This window comes from Cyclopterus lumpus, chromosome 18 (assembly GCF_009769545.1).
Source record: "Cyclopterus lumpus isolate fCycLum1 chromosome 18, fCycLum1.pri, whole genome shotgun sequence".
Lineage (NCBI taxonomy): Eukaryota > Metazoa > Chordata > Actinopteri > Perciformes > Cyclopteridae > Cyclopterus > Cyclopterus lumpus.
The window spans coordinates 3,381,570-3,396,569 of NC_046983.1; the positions used below are offsets into that span (position 1 = coordinate 3,381,570).

Here is a 15,000-nt window from a genome sequence, read left to right on the forward strand (position 1 = left end):
GTGTGTGTGAGTGTGTGTGTGTGTGTGTGTGTGTGTGAGTGTGTGTGTGTGTATATATATGTACAAACTAATAATCACTTCCTGTCTAGATGCTCCCGCCCATCGCTCTCACACGCTTGTTGTCGCGGTCTTGTGTTGGCTTCTCCTCCATAGTCTCCTCCCCTTTTGATGGCGTCCTCCCCCGCTAGTATCTCTCGCTCTATTATCTCTCTCGGTGTCTCTCGTCTTTTAGCCGTAGACTCTCTTTCCTTCTCGCTGTTAGCATCCGGTGTCGGTTAGTTCCTCGTCTGTTCCGGTTAGCCCCGCCCCCTCCTCCTCCTTTCCCCACTAACGTCCATCTCCGCTTTTTTTATGATGTCAGACGCCTACACGCTTGTCTCCGATTGGACCGTTTTTTGGGGGGTGGCCAATCGGAAAAAACGCTCGGATATCCAGGTCTTTTGTGACACACGGGAGAGTCGAGTGACGAAAGATCTGTCGCCCCCCGGACGAAGTTCACCCAAGAGGAACGACGCGTAGCACGGTCGGGAAGAAGACTCGGGGGTTCTTCTTTTGGGGGGGGGTTTGTGAGCCGGTCCAGAAGTCGGTCTTTTTACGATAAATCTACATTTTTGGTTTGTTTCGCTTTTCTGGAACCTCACCGCTCTCTGCATGGAATCCGGTCCCGCCTGTTTGTCCGTGCGTCTCGAGCGGTTTCAAAATGGCCGAATGGGATGAGCGAGGGTCTCCTCAGCGTTGCTACTCTCCTCGATGGCCAGTAACCATCATGTGTTTATCCAGAGGGGGGGGGGGGGGAGGTTGAGCATGCAGGCTCTCCTTTTTCGCCGCCTCCCTTTCCCTCAAATTCAGACACTCCCCCCCCCCCCCCCCCCCCCCCCACGACAACCACCGGTTCCTTTCAGACCTGGTCCATGGGGGGACCCCCCCAGACCCCGTTCAGAAGCTGCTGCCGCCTCTCTGCATCGTTGTAGCATGAAACCAGGTGGAGAACGATGATGTCATATTAAGAAATGTCTGTCCTCTGCTAAGTCCTCTCTTTGTGGGGTCGATGAGTGCACGGTTGTGTGTGTGTGTGTGTGTGTGTCGAACGACGAGGAGGGGGGGGGGGGGATGGGGGGCAGTTTAATGGTTAAAAATCCCTTCATTTCGTCGCGTGAGTCAAAGATCTCTTGTGCACGTTCTGTTTTTTCTACATGTGTTTTTTGGTAAGAACCTCGGATCGCTTGTGTACATAAAGAAAGACGCTGTCTCACTCTTGTGTACATAAAGAAAGACGCTGTCTCACTCTTGTGTACATAAAGAAAGAAACGTGTCTCACTCTTGTGTACATAAAGAAAGACGCTGTCTCACTCTTGTGTACACAAAGAAAGAAATGCGTCTCACTCTTGTGTACATAAAGAAAGACGCTGTCTCACTCTTGTGTACATAAAGAAAGAAACGTGTCTCACTCTTGTGTACATAAAGAAAGACGCTGTCTCACTCTTGTGTACACAAAGAAAGAAATGCGTCTCACTCTTGTGTACATAAAGAAAGAAACGCTCTCACTCTTGTGTACATAAAGAAAGAAATGCGTCTCACTCTTGTGTACATAAAGAAAGAAACGCTCTCACTCTTGTGTACATAAAGAAAGACGCTGTCTCACTCTTGTGTACATAAAGAAAGAAATGCGTCTCACTCTTGTGTACATAAAGAAAGAAACGCTCTCACTCTTGTGTACATAAAGAAAGAAACGTGTCTCACTCTTGTGTACATAAAGAAAGAAATGCGTCTCACTCTTGTGTACATAAAGAAAGAAATGCGTCTCACTCTTGTGTACATAAAGGAACACGTCTCACTCTCACAACACGGCGCTTCAGCACATAAACGCTCATAATCTGCAACCGCGTTATTTCTTTTAATTTTTTCTCTTTGATTTTTCTGAAGGTGAACGATTCCCTTTTTGCAGCCTCATGGGGGCGTGACTGCTCCTCAGTGAGGGGGGGGGGGGGGCGTGACTGCTCCTCAGTGAGGGGGGGGGGGGGGGCGGGGGCGTGACTGCTCCTCAATGAGGGAGGGGGGGGGGGTCTGCACACCTCCCTGCACACCAGGACCAGCCAAATGCCCCAATGTGTCCCCGTCTCTTTGTACATTTATTTTCTATTTATTTAAAGCAGAAATATATGGATTGTATCGAGCATGGAAAGGCAAACAAAAATGTTACAACAAAAAAAAAATCACAGGCTTTTATTTTACAGCAGTATATATTTGTTTATTCTACGATCTGTTTCCTCTCCTTTTTTTGGAAGAAATAAAAAGTCATTTTCCATTCCTAAAAACTGTTTGTCTGTTTTCCTTAAAGTCTCCAAACCTTTAAAATGTCAACGCGTTGTTGTTGTTGTTGTTGTTCTTTTAATCTTATTATTCTTGTTCGTGTTCTTTTCTTCTTCTTGTTCTTCTATTTTTCTTTCTTTCTTCTTTTTATTCTGCTTGTTCTTCTATTTTTCTTTCTTTCTTGTTCTTCCTTTTCTTTTTCTTTTCTTCTTCATTTTCTTCTTTTCTTGCTGTTCTTCTTCTTCTTGTTAATCTTGTTGTTGTTGTTTTTAATCTTGTTCTTCTTGTTCGTGTTCTTTTCTTCTTGTTCTTTTCTTCTTGTTCTTTTTTTCTTTCTTCCTTTTCCTCTTCTTGTTCTCGTTGTTGTTCCTTTTCTTGTTTTTCTTCTTTTCTTTTTCTTTTCTTCTTCTTCAATTTCTTCTTCTTGTTCTTCAAGATTCTTTAATCTGAATTTATTATCCAAGGACGGACATAAAACTTGTGACCGCAATGGTCTAAAGTTTAGAAGTGAAATAAAGTTTAGAAGTGAAATAAAGTTTAGAAGTGACGCGTGCAAATAAAGTGATGGAAGACGTTTTGAATATGAATGAACCAAAAATACTTTAAATTCTACACACGAGTGTTACGTTTGCAGGATTCACATTTCACAGATTTGTGTAAAATTTGTTTTATATATATATTTATTTATATATGTAATTTATATGCATTTATATATACTGTATTCATCCCCAGGGGGAAATTTGTTTGTAGCAGCAAAGTAAACATAAAAACCTTAATATTAAGTATGAAAAAATGCACAATATATACAATACAATAGCAGAGCAGGACATATTACATTTAAGATAATAAATAATATGAAAAATCTATAGTGTATATTTTATATAATGTGAAAGCGATGCGAGGGTTATTGATATTAATAAATATATATAATATATTTATATATTTTATATATATATATTTAGATATATATGTAAATACATATATGTAAATATATATATAAAAGAATATATATATTAAAAAAAATATATATATTTATGTGTATATATTTATATGTAATTAAATATATATGTGTGTGTGTATATATATATAAAAAAAGAATATATATATATATATATATACATATACATATATATATATATATGTGTATATATATATACACATATACATATATATATATATATATGTGTATATATATACATACACATATACATATACATATATATATATATATGTGTATATATATATATATGTATATATATATATATATATATATATGTATATATATATATATATATATATATATATATATATATATATATATGTATATATATATATATATATATATATATATATATATATATATATATATATATATGTGTATATATATATATATATATACACATATACATATACATATATATATATATATATATATATATATATATATATATACTGGATTCATATGTTTAGCTGTGAGTGTGTTTATCAGTAGCGAGTATATGTTGTATAATATGAAAGCAGGATTCTTCCAGTTCTGACCCGTCTCTCCATCATCTGGATCTCCAGAGAGACGACGAGTGATTCACTGAAGACTAACGTTTCACCCTCAACACCGAAAGACTGACCGTGACCCCGACATCGGGGACGGGAGTGAGAGACAAAAGGTACGCAGAGACAAAAGGTACGCAAACAGCTCCATTACTCACAGCTCAGAGGGAGTCACAATGTTTATGTATTTAAAATCATGTTAATCCCTCCGCGTGGGAGAGATGGAGTCGTTCCTGGAACGACGTGTCGCTACCATACAGGTGTTTACACACACAGGTGTTTGTGTGTAAACAGGTGTTTGTGTGTAAACAGGTGTTTGTGTGTATACACACGGTCATTACACTATGAGTGAGTGCTCTTTGTATGTTTTCCCACCGGTAAATGTCTCCTCCCCTTTTTTTGTTTGACCTCTGACCCCTCGCCCATGAAACGAGGATAAAGCATTCACAGTTGACGCTAATGAGACGTTGGATATCCGCTGCTCTCCTAATGTCGCCGTTTCCATAGAGATAACCCCCCCCCCCGACCTCTGACCCCTCGCTGAGTTTTAATAGATTTAACTAGTTTGTTCTTTTGAGGGTTCTCCCGAGGAACCGAATCCAAGGATTTGTGGGAAAGTGACCGAAACCCAGGAGCTGCTGTGGTGACAGCCGACGCTCAGCAGCAGGCCTGTCACCCCCCCCCCCCCCCCCCCCCCCCCCCCCAGATAAGTTTAGACAGCTGTAAGGAGGAGAGGAGGGAGCTGCTATTTATATCTTTCATTCAGTCAGAGAGAGAGAGAGAGAGAGACCCCCCCTCTCTTATTCTTTCTGCTCGGTCCAGAAGGATCTTTCCTCGAGCCGGAGGAACTTCTGGAAGTTTCCAAACACAAAGAAAAGAGCAAAGCGGCGAGTTTGGAGGTCGAGATCCGAACCGACAACCAGAAGAAGAAGAAGAAGAAGAAGCTCTCTCCGGCCGCCATGGCTCTGCTCTGCTACCACAGAGGCTGCGGCCTGAAGTTTGACGCCCAGGAGAACCAGGAGAACCAGGAGAACCAGGAGGGTGAGATCTTTAATTCAAACGTCCGGTGCATTCTGGGTCGGTTTAACGTCAGTCTGTGTGAAGACGGGGAACTTATTCTCACTCGTGGGTTCGATTCCCACATTCGCGTTGCTTCTGTCAGGCGATCCTTCGACACTATTTCAGTGAGATTGCGTTTGCCTGCTTTTATTTTGAAGGGGTGTTCTCGTGACCACGTTTAGTGGTGTTTAAATAAACACGTTAATGCACCAATTTGACAAAAAGCATGAACAAAAAAAATAATAATAAGACCAAATACACACAATGCAAGTGCGCCGGGATCAATGCGAGTGTTTCAGACTGAGAGGAAACCAGATTTATTTTTATGATTAATAAAAAATAAAATAAAAATAAAAAGCAGGTTAAACAAAGTGTTGGTTCGTGTGACGTGAAACGGTCCAGAGACGCTGACATGAGGGGACACGTGTCGCACGAGGACCCGCCATCGTCCTTTTATGGGACTGTGCTGACCCCGCGGAGCAGCTGGTGTGTGTGTGTGTGTGTGTGTGTGTGTGTGTGTGTGTGTGTGTGTGTGTGTGTGCATGCATACAGACTGACTCTCTCTCTCTCTTTCTTTTCCTCTTTCAAAAAGACTGCATCTTCCATCCAGGTGTGCCCATCTTCCACGATGCCCTGAAGGTAAAAACTAATGCATAAAAGTAAACAAATAAACAAATAAACAACCCTTTCACTTAGCTGGGGGGAGGGGGTAAAAAAGATAAAATACAATGACGTGTGTGTGTGTGTGTGTGTGTGTGTGTCCCTCTCCAGGGTTGGTCCTGCTGTAGGAAAAGGACGACGGACTTCTCAGAGTTTCTCTCTATTAAGGTAAAGAAAACATTTTTATTTGCAATGAAATGTGAAAATAATATATTCAAGTAAAAGTTAGTAACAAAAGAACATTAAAGTGCTGCTTACGTTAATGTTTCAATGATTATGTGCAAAAGTACATTTTAGATAAAAAACAGGACTGTGTATCTTATGTCCTTCTAGGTTATTTACATTGGGAGCATATTATGAAGGTGTTATATCATTTATTATATATTTATTTATTTATTATATATATATTATATATATATATATATTATATTATATATATATAATTTATTATTATATATATAATATATTATTATATATATATAATATATATATATATAATGATATATATATATTATATATATATATTATATATATATATAATATATATATATTATTATATATCATTATTATATATATATTGATATATATGTATATAATATATATCATGTGTGTATATATATATATATATTAAAGAAACCCTGAGAAGAGACATAACATGGTAAGTTTGATGAGATTTGATGCAGGCTGAGGTGACCTCGCTCTTTCTCTCCGACGCAGGGCTGCACCCGCGGGTGCCACAGCAACGAGAAGCCCCAGGAGCCTCTGCGTCCCGAGGTGTCATCGGACAAAGTAGAGATGAGACGCACCAACGGGGAAGAGATGATCTACCGGGGGCCCAAATCTGCTGAGACGCTGCAGAAAGAGAGACCCAGGTGTGTGTGTTAACGTGTGTGTGTGTGTGTGTGTGTGTGTGTGTGTGTGTGTGTGTGTTAACGTGTGTGTTTGTGTTCTAATTTGCAGTTCAGAGGAACCAAGGACCAAGCTGCCCTACAAAGTGTCGGCATCGCTGGCTCAGGTTCTGGAGAAACTGGACATCAGCAACAAGGCTGAGGAAGAGAAGAAAGGTGTGTGTGTGTGTGTGTGTGTGTGTGTGTGTGTGTGTGGTGTGTGTGTGTGTGTGTGTGGTGTGTGTGGTTTGTGTGAGTGTGTGTGCGTGTGTGTCAGATAGTCGACTGTTAAACACACACACAAATACCAAAAGTGTGCCTGTATTTTTCATTTAAAAATCGTCTATCAAAGCATTTTTTCTTCTTATTTTCCAATTTATTTCGTTGTCCCTGAACACATCGCTGACTTTTACACAACGAAAAACAATAATTTCTGACAATAATGGAGCGAACAATATTAATATAACATTTAAAAAGAAAGAAAGGTGAGGAAATATGAAATGACATCCAGAATATTATCATGTATTCTCCTGGTTTCCTCATCTCCTCTCCTGGTTTCCTCATATCTTCTCCTGGTTTCCTCATATCTTCTCCTTGTTTCCTCATCTCCTCTCCTGGTTTCCTCATATCTTCTCCTTGTTTCCTCATCTCCTCTCCTGGTTTCCTCATATATTCTCCTTGTTTCCTCATCTCGTCTCCTGGTTTCCTCATCTCCTCTCCTGGTTTCCTCATATATTCTCCTTGTTTCCTCATCTCGTCTCCTGGTTTCCTCATCTCCTCTCCTGGTTTCCTCATATCTTCTCCTTGTTTCCTCATCTCCTCTCCTGGTTTCCTCATATATTCTCCTTGTTTCCTCATCTCCTCTCCTGGTTTCCTCATCTCTTCTCCTTGTTTCCTCATCTCCTCTCCTGGTTTCCTCATCTCCTCTCCTGGTTTCCTCATATCTTCTCCTTGTTTCCTCATCTCCTCTCCTGGTTTCCTCATATCTTCTCCTTGTTTCCTCATCTCCTCTCCTTGTTTCCTCATATATTCTCCTTGTTTCCTCATCTCCTCTCCTGGTTTCCTCATCTCTTCTCCTTGTTTCCTCATCTCCTCTCCTGGTTTCCTCATATCTTCTCCTTGTTTCCTCCTCTCGTCTCCTGGTTTCCTCATCTCCTCTCCTGGTTTCCTCATCTCGTCTCCTGGTTTCCTCATATCTTCTCCTTATTTCCTCATATCTTCTCCTTGTTTCCTCATATCTTCTCCTTGTTTCCTCATCTCCTCTCCTGGTTTCCTCCTCTCGTCTCCTGGTTTCCTCATCTCCTCTCCTGGTTTCCTCATATCTTCTCCTGGTTTCCTCATATCTTCTCCTTGTTTCCTCATATCTTCTCCTTGTTTCCTCATCTCCTCTCCTGGTTTCCTCATCTCGTCTCCTGGTTTCCTCATATCTTCTCCTTGTTTCCTCATCTCCTCTCCTTGTTTCCTCATCTCTTCTCCTTGTTTCCTCATCTTCTCTCCTGGTTTCCTCATCTCCTCTCCTGGTTTCCTCATCTCTTCTCCTTGTTTCCTCATCTCCTCTCCTTGTTTCCTCATATCTTCTCCTTGTTTCCTCATCTCTTCTCCTTGTTTCCTCATCTCCTCTCCTTGTTTCCTAATCTCTTCTCCTGGTTTCCTCATCTCCTCTCCTGGTTTCCTCATCTCCTCTCCTTGTTTCCTCATCTCCTCTCCTGGTTTCCTCATATCTTCTCCTGGTTTCCTCATATCTTCTCCTTGTTTCCTCATATATTCTCCTTGTTTCCTCATATCTTCTCCTGGTTTCCTCATATCTTCTCCTTGTTTCCTCATCTCCTCTCCTGGTTTCCTCATCTCTTCTCCTTGTTTCCTCATCTCCTCTCCTTGTTTCCTAATCTCTTCTCCTGGTTTCCTCATCTCCTCTCCTGGTTTCCTCATCTCCTCTCCTTGTTTCCTCATCTCCTCTCCTGGTTTCCTCATATCTTCTCCTGGTTTCCTCATATCTTCTCCTTGTTTCCTCATATATTCTCCTTGTTTCCTCATCTCCTCTCCTTGTTTCCTCATCTTCTCTCCTGGTTTCCTCATCTCCTCTCCTGGTTTCCTCATCTCTTCTCCTTGTTTCCTCATCTTCTCTCCTGGTTTCCTCATCTCTTCTCCTTGTTTCCTCATCTTCTCTCCTGGTTTCCTCATCTCCTCTCCTTGTTTCCTCATCTCCTCTCCTCTCTCCTCACAGAAGGTCAGGAGGTCATGACCGGGACCCGATGCAAGAACGCAGGATGCAAAGCAGTGAGTGTGTCTGTTGGTATTTGTTCCTCTGAGTGTGTGTGTGTGTGTGTGTGTGTGTGTGTGTGTGTTTAACAGTCGACTATCTGACACAAAACACACACACACACACACACACACACACACACGCTGCTTAGTAGCAGTTTTGCTTCAGCTTCAGTTCATCATTCCTTTAAACTTTAAAGGTTTAAAGCGTATTAACAGCTCCATCTAGTGGACAAAGCAGGTAATAACGTGAATGACCTCATAGGTGTACTTTACTTTTATAAGTTAATTATAAAACTACAGTTCCTCCCTAAACACTGCAATAATTTAATTTAATGGCAATTGTTATTAGTACATGTCCAGATTGGATTACCTTTTTTTAAAAACTTTTTATTTTATTTATTTATTCAATATTTTTACTTGTAATAAGTGTTTTTACATTATTACAAATCCAAATTAAAAGTCTCCGTGTCTTCAGGTCTTTCGAGGCCCGGAGACGGACGCGGAGGTCTGCACCCACCACCCCGGGGGGCCCGTCTTCCACGAAGGGTGAGACGGTTCCCACTCCTTCACTCTGTTGTCTTCCCGGAGCGATCCAGTGTTTCTGACCGGCGGCCATGTTGTTTTTTGGGGCGTAGGTATAAGTACTGGAACTGCTGCTGCATCAGGACCATAGACTTCAACGCTTTCCTGGACCAGAAAGGCTGCAGCACGGGGAAGCACCGCTGGGTGCCCAAGCAGGTAGGACTGGGCTGGAGCAAGAGGTCAGAGGTCACAGTTAGGGAGACATTGAGCATACAAGTCACATGAGGTTGATGAGGGTTTTTAATTAGGTAAATAGTCACTTTTACACGTTCAGTACACATTAACTGTGCTCTTAGATGTTCTTGTTTACTGTGATTGTTGTTCACGTTGTGTGTGTGTGTGTTATGTGTGTGTGTGTAGGACAAGAAGAAGGTGGCGTGTCGGTACGACTGGCACCAGACGGGAAATGATGTCGTCGTCACGATTTATGCCAAGAACGCAAATCCACAACTCTCCAGCATCGAGGCCAACCGGACGGTGGTGAGCCACACACACACGCACACGCACACACACACACACACGCACGCGCACACGCACGCGCACACGCACACACTTTTACAATTCAGTGGTAAATATTGTTTTTTAATTAACACTCATTATAAATAAATATACATTTAAATATATAGATATATTAACATATAAATATATTTATGTAAAAATATATATAATATATATTTATAAATATATATGAATATTTATTTATATAAATATATTTTTATATTTATTTATAAATATATATATAAATATATTTATTTATAAATATATATAAATAATGCACACATTTATGCATGAAATACTAATTTTCTTTTTCTCCATTAAAAAAACAAAAAGCTCTCGTGTCAAATACAGTTCGAGAACGAGAAGATTTTCAAGCGAGATTTCCACTTCTGGGGCGTGAGTACCTGCTTCTGTCGTCTCAATGCACCTGTTGCCTCAACATAAAAGAGATTATTAAAGCCCCCCCGCCCCCCCAGGTGGTCGACGTGAAGCAGAGCTCGGTCCACATGGTCCCGTCCAAAGTGGAGGTCACCCTCCACAAGGCCGACCAGGTGGCCTGGGGCAAGCTGGAGGACCCCAACCGCAAACCGGAGCCCGAGCCCGAGGACGAGTCCTACGGCCAGACCGCCGAGCCCGACGACCACGACATCGCCGACGACGACATCAGCGACTCGGACGAGGAGTGGGCCTACGACACGCGGCAGAACACCCCCCAGGGGGTGGAGAAGTGGGAGGGGCCCCGGGAGAAAAAGGGCGACGCCGAGCTCCTGAAGACCAAGGAGGTGGAGGAGGAGATGAAGGCGGCGCTGGAGGAGAAGAGGAGGGCGGAGGAGGAGAGGGCGAAGCTGGAGGAGCAGAGACGGGAGGAGGCGGGAGGAGGATACGAGGACATGCCGGAGCTCGAGTAACTCCTCTGAGGAGGCGAGGAAACGAGGAGGCTAGGAGACAGGAGACCGGCTGCGTTAGAAACTTTATTTAACGATTATTTGTGAAATTAGGTACTTTCCTACATTTGAGGGGTTCTAGGAAACAGTTACTCATAACTTTCATTACTCTACATCCTCATATTTAATTTAATGAGGTTAAAATGTGAATATATTCAAAAACTGGATGCAGCTTCAGTACGAGGAATAAAAACTACGTGTGCATTTTTTTTGAACGTGTAGGTCTCTGTTTTTTTAAGTTGATGTCAAACTAACAAATTAAATCAGAAAAATATAATACATAGTATAGTGAGTCATAAAAATGTCTCACTTTCAGGGGGGATTTAAAAGGGTTGAGTCCAACGGGTCATTTTGGTGTTAAGAGCTGTAAACAAAACACTGAGCCTGCAGCTCTCGAGTCGTGTATTTCCATTTTGTTTACCAATCTCTCTCTGCAGACATTCAGCCACGACTTTGCTCTTCATCTGTGAAGACGAGTAGAACCTAAAGTGCAGCAGGTAAAAAGAAGTTACATTTAAGTGCCTGAAATGTAGAAATCATGAATTTACCGTCCTACAAATAACTAATCCGTCTCCCGGTAAACGTGCCTTAAAGTTAAATCACCACATTGACAACAAAGAACATTGTCACACTTCAACAATTCATTTTAATCTCCAAAGGGTTGCGCTGACTTTGTCTTTGTAACACACTGCACACGATAACACAATAAAACACCCTTGCGACGCACAAGGTCGCACAAGTTCGTACAAGGTCGTGCAACATCGAGTCTGGCTTCCAGCACTGTGCACATTCTCAACAGATCAATATACATACATATATATATATATTATATTAATATATACATTATATAATATATATATATATATATATATAAATATATTTAAATATAAATATACTTTTATATATATATATATATATATATCAATATTTATATAAATATAAATTATATATATATATATTTAAATAAATATTTATATAAATATATATATATATCTATATAAATATATAAATATAAATGTATATATATAAATAAATATATATATTTATATATATAAATAAATGTTTTTATATATAAATAAATATAAATATATATATATGCAATACTGTTGCACAAACAAGGCGGGCTGTTTGTAATCTGTGGGTTCATTTCAGATTCTCAGCTCCATGTCGAGACTCCTGGAAGAGTTTCAGTCAAAAATGTTTAGTTTTTTTTTGCTGTAAAAAAAAAAAAAAGAAAAGAAAATGACACAAAAGAATTATGTGAAAAAAGAAAGAAAGAAAAGTCATTGGTTAAAAAGACCACGATGGCTTCCAAAAAAAAAAAAAAGAAGTGTATTCCCCAAACTAAACACATCATTGAGTTTGTTTTCAGCACAACGAACGCCAATCAAAGCGTCTCAATAGAATCTCAAAAATCATACGCAAAGAATTCACCCAAATGTTGGCTAAATATGACATCTCTTGTTCATGTAAACGATTCATTAGTCGTCTGTAACAACACTGACTTCAAGTTAAAACAACCTCGATGCATTTTACGTGTTCAGAGCGCCGTCTCCGTGCACCACGACGAAAGAAAGATGGCGGAACGACGCGCTCGATCACATCGGGGTCACCGCACGACTGTCGGCGCAACAAAACGCGTTGTGTACGTCTCTATGGAATTATCATTCTTTTACATTTTGGTTAAACATCACATCGTATCTACACACTTTTTTTGTCTGCATACATTTATCATAAATAAAAGATTTTTATTCATTAAAAAAACAAAACAAAAAAAAACACTTGTAAACACTCAGAAATCTTAAAACACACATACGCACCCACATGCACACACACGTCTGCCCCCCCCCCCCCCAATATTAAGTTTGCTTCTTCGTAAAGTGCAAGGCAAGATACAGTAAACTTTGAAATGTGTGACATACAACAACTTTCGCATCTGAAGCTCTCTCTCTCTCACACACACACACACACACACACACACACACACACACACACACACACCACTAAAGCCTCTAAGATGGAGCGCGTACAGCCGGCACACTATGGTCACTCTGCCCGGCAACAGCTAGGTTCAGGTAACGGGGGTTTACGACTGGGAAAGAAAAAAAAAACAACAACAACCACAACAACAACAACAAATCCAGAACTAACCCTTCACACGAAGGAGGGAAAAGCACAGAATGCTGCAGCCTCGTCTGCGGAAGTTAAAGCCGAAGAAAAGGGAAACTTAGTTAAAGATAATGTTTCATCTCTTTTTCTTTATGATTTGGTGAATAAATACTTTGTCGTGGTCCAACCTGAAGCATTTATGTGCAGCTGCTCTTTGACTCGTGTTTAATTTCCATTATTTCTGCACAACGCTGACGTTTTAAGAAATATGCGTTGTTTTTATGGAAGGGCTGGAAAGAGGCGATTATTTCTTTAAGCTTCTCTTTTCCTTCTCGGCTCTCAGGCGGCGAAGAAAAAGTGGAAATCTTTTTGTCCGTCTTTCGGCTCCACAGCAAATAAGCAAATTTCCCCCAAAAATGTCGGACCGTTTCCCTTTAAAAGAACATTTCTGTAAAACCTGAAGAGCCTCCAGAACGAGGGGGGGGGGGGGAGACACAGAACAGCTTCTAGTGGCACAAAGAGTCCGTCAAAGGGGGGAAGCAGCAAAAGCCAGGACAGCTTCACAGGTCACCATTTGGGAAAATAAGATGTACAAAAAAATATATAATATATTTGTCATAATAATAATAAAAGCTTTGAACCACAGACAAGGCAAAATAAATGAAATATCCACCGACTCGTACTCTTATATTACATATACAATCAGGAGTATGGCAAAGTAGGAGTAATATACCGAGCGACGCTTCGTTCACGTGGTTTTTGGTGCTTCCGGCAAAGAAACAACAACAACAACAACAACACCGAGTCATTTCATCTGGTGGCTCCTGAAACCAGTGGGACGCGAGTCACGTCTTAGACCTGTGTGACGTAACCGTCTTTTTCAATATATATATATTTATATATATATATATATATATATATATATATATATATATATATATATAAATAAATATACATATATAAATAAATAAATATTATATATATATATATGTATACATATATAAATAAATAAATATTATATATATATATATATATGTATAAATATATATATAAATATATGTATAAATATATATATAAATAAATATATATATATATATATATATAAATAAATAAATATAAATAAATATATATATATAAATAAATATATATATATATATATATATATATATTTATTTATATATATATATATAAATAAATATATATAAATATATATATATATATATATATATATATATATATATATATATATAAGGCTGAATTCCAGATGAAATGACTGGTCGTAAAGCAGAGCCTCGGATCACACAAGCCCATTAAGAACCACTTTAGAACCACAACAGCAGAACCTTTGTTGATTTATCATTCAACATTATTCACAGGTTAATACAAGTCCACACAAGTACATTCCTCAGCACAGTTTATTATTTTTTTTCTTCTTCTTTTTTTTTGCGACATTGAGGATAATAAAGGTCCAGATGTTTCTTCAGTTTGTTCACTTTGTTTCAGCATCGAGAAATAAATTATGCTCTTTGAAGGTTTCTGAGAAAAATCAAAAAGTCTGAAGGCTGTTTTTCGTAAGTTCAGAAACAAAAAACGATTTAAGAGAGAGAGAGAGAGAGAGAGAATAATCCAAACGTTATAACAACTTATGAGCCTCGACATGCAAGGAGAGCGCCACAAAAACACATTTCCCTGTCAAAAAATAAATAAATAAAATTTAAAAAACGTCTGCGGTTCCCCGTGTTCTTTTGTCGCCACAGAACCAAAAAGCAGGACGACCGACAGGTGAAGCCACGCCCCCTCCGACAAAAAAAAAAAAAAAAAAAAGGCGAAACAGGAAATAGAAGAAACGAGATTTCCTCCCGGCAGACGAGGGAAAGAGACGCGTACCGGTCGGTGAAGATGGAGCTTCCTCTGCTTCCACACACCTCCGTCAGGCCACTAGGTGTCGCGGTTAGAGGCGAAGAGAACCCCCGGTGGTCAGGGTATTATGGGATAGGGGTGGTTGGCAGGGGGGCAGTATTAAGCACCCCATGCGAGACTTCAGTTGCCCGAGGAATCGGCCTCGCCGGCCCCACCTTTGATCTCCCAATTTCCTGAGAGAGAGAGAGACAAACTCAATGATCTCTTGGTTTGTTTACAAT

At 39.8% G+C, this 15,000-nt stretch overlaps 3 protein-coding genes across 7 annotated transcripts in view; 2 read left to right on the forward strand and 1 right to left on the reverse strand.

Annotated features, from left to right (window-relative positions):
- The window catches only part of si:ch211-200p22.4 (phosphatidylinositol-binding clathrin assembly protein), a 57,902-nt gene extending 51,235 nt beyond the window's left edge, over window positions 1–6,667 (forward strand). The window contains exon 20 of the transcript XR_004611408.1: window positions 6,642–6,667. The gene's annotated coding sequence lies outside the window, so the exon portion shown is untranslated. The remainder of the gene's footprint in view (window positions 1–6,641) is intronic.
- Window positions 4,777–10,737, forward strand: zgc:92429 (uncharacterized protein LOC445063 homolog). The gene is made up of 11 exons (XM_034556868.1): window positions 4,777–4,899; window positions 5,510–5,556; window positions 5,689–5,745; window positions 6,295–6,449; window positions 6,538–6,641; window positions 8,689–8,741; window positions 9,202–9,272; window positions 9,362–9,464; window positions 9,669–9,788; window positions 10,140–10,202; window positions 10,283–10,737. Exons 1-11 carry the CDS (start codon window positions 4,818–4,820, stop codon window positions 10,712–10,714), a joined length of 1,287 nt encoding a protein of 428 aa, XP_034412759.1. The 5' UTR covers window positions 4,777–4,817; the 3' UTR covers window positions 10,715–10,737.
- Window positions 10,645–15,000, reverse strand: part of si:dkey-172j4.3 (diacylglycerol kinase eta) — a 53,839-nt gene continuing 49,483 nt past the window's right edge. For 2 of the 5 annotated variants that reach the window (XR_004611401.1, XR_004611403.1), the window contains 3 exons: window positions 14,747–14,952; window positions 11,061–11,233; window positions 10,653–10,744 (listed from right to left, as the gene is read on the reverse strand). Coding sequence is in view for 2 of the 5 variants with exons in the window: in XM_034556769.1 (XP_034412660.1) it covers window positions 14,900–14,952 (53 nt within the window). In the remaining 3 variants the exon portion in view is untranslated. Of the gene's footprint in view, window positions 10,745–11,060; window positions 11,234–14,256; window positions 14,953–15,000 lie in introns of those variants that run through there. The other 3 variants (XR_004611402.1, XM_034556769.1, XM_034556770.1) reach the window with 3 other exon arrangements.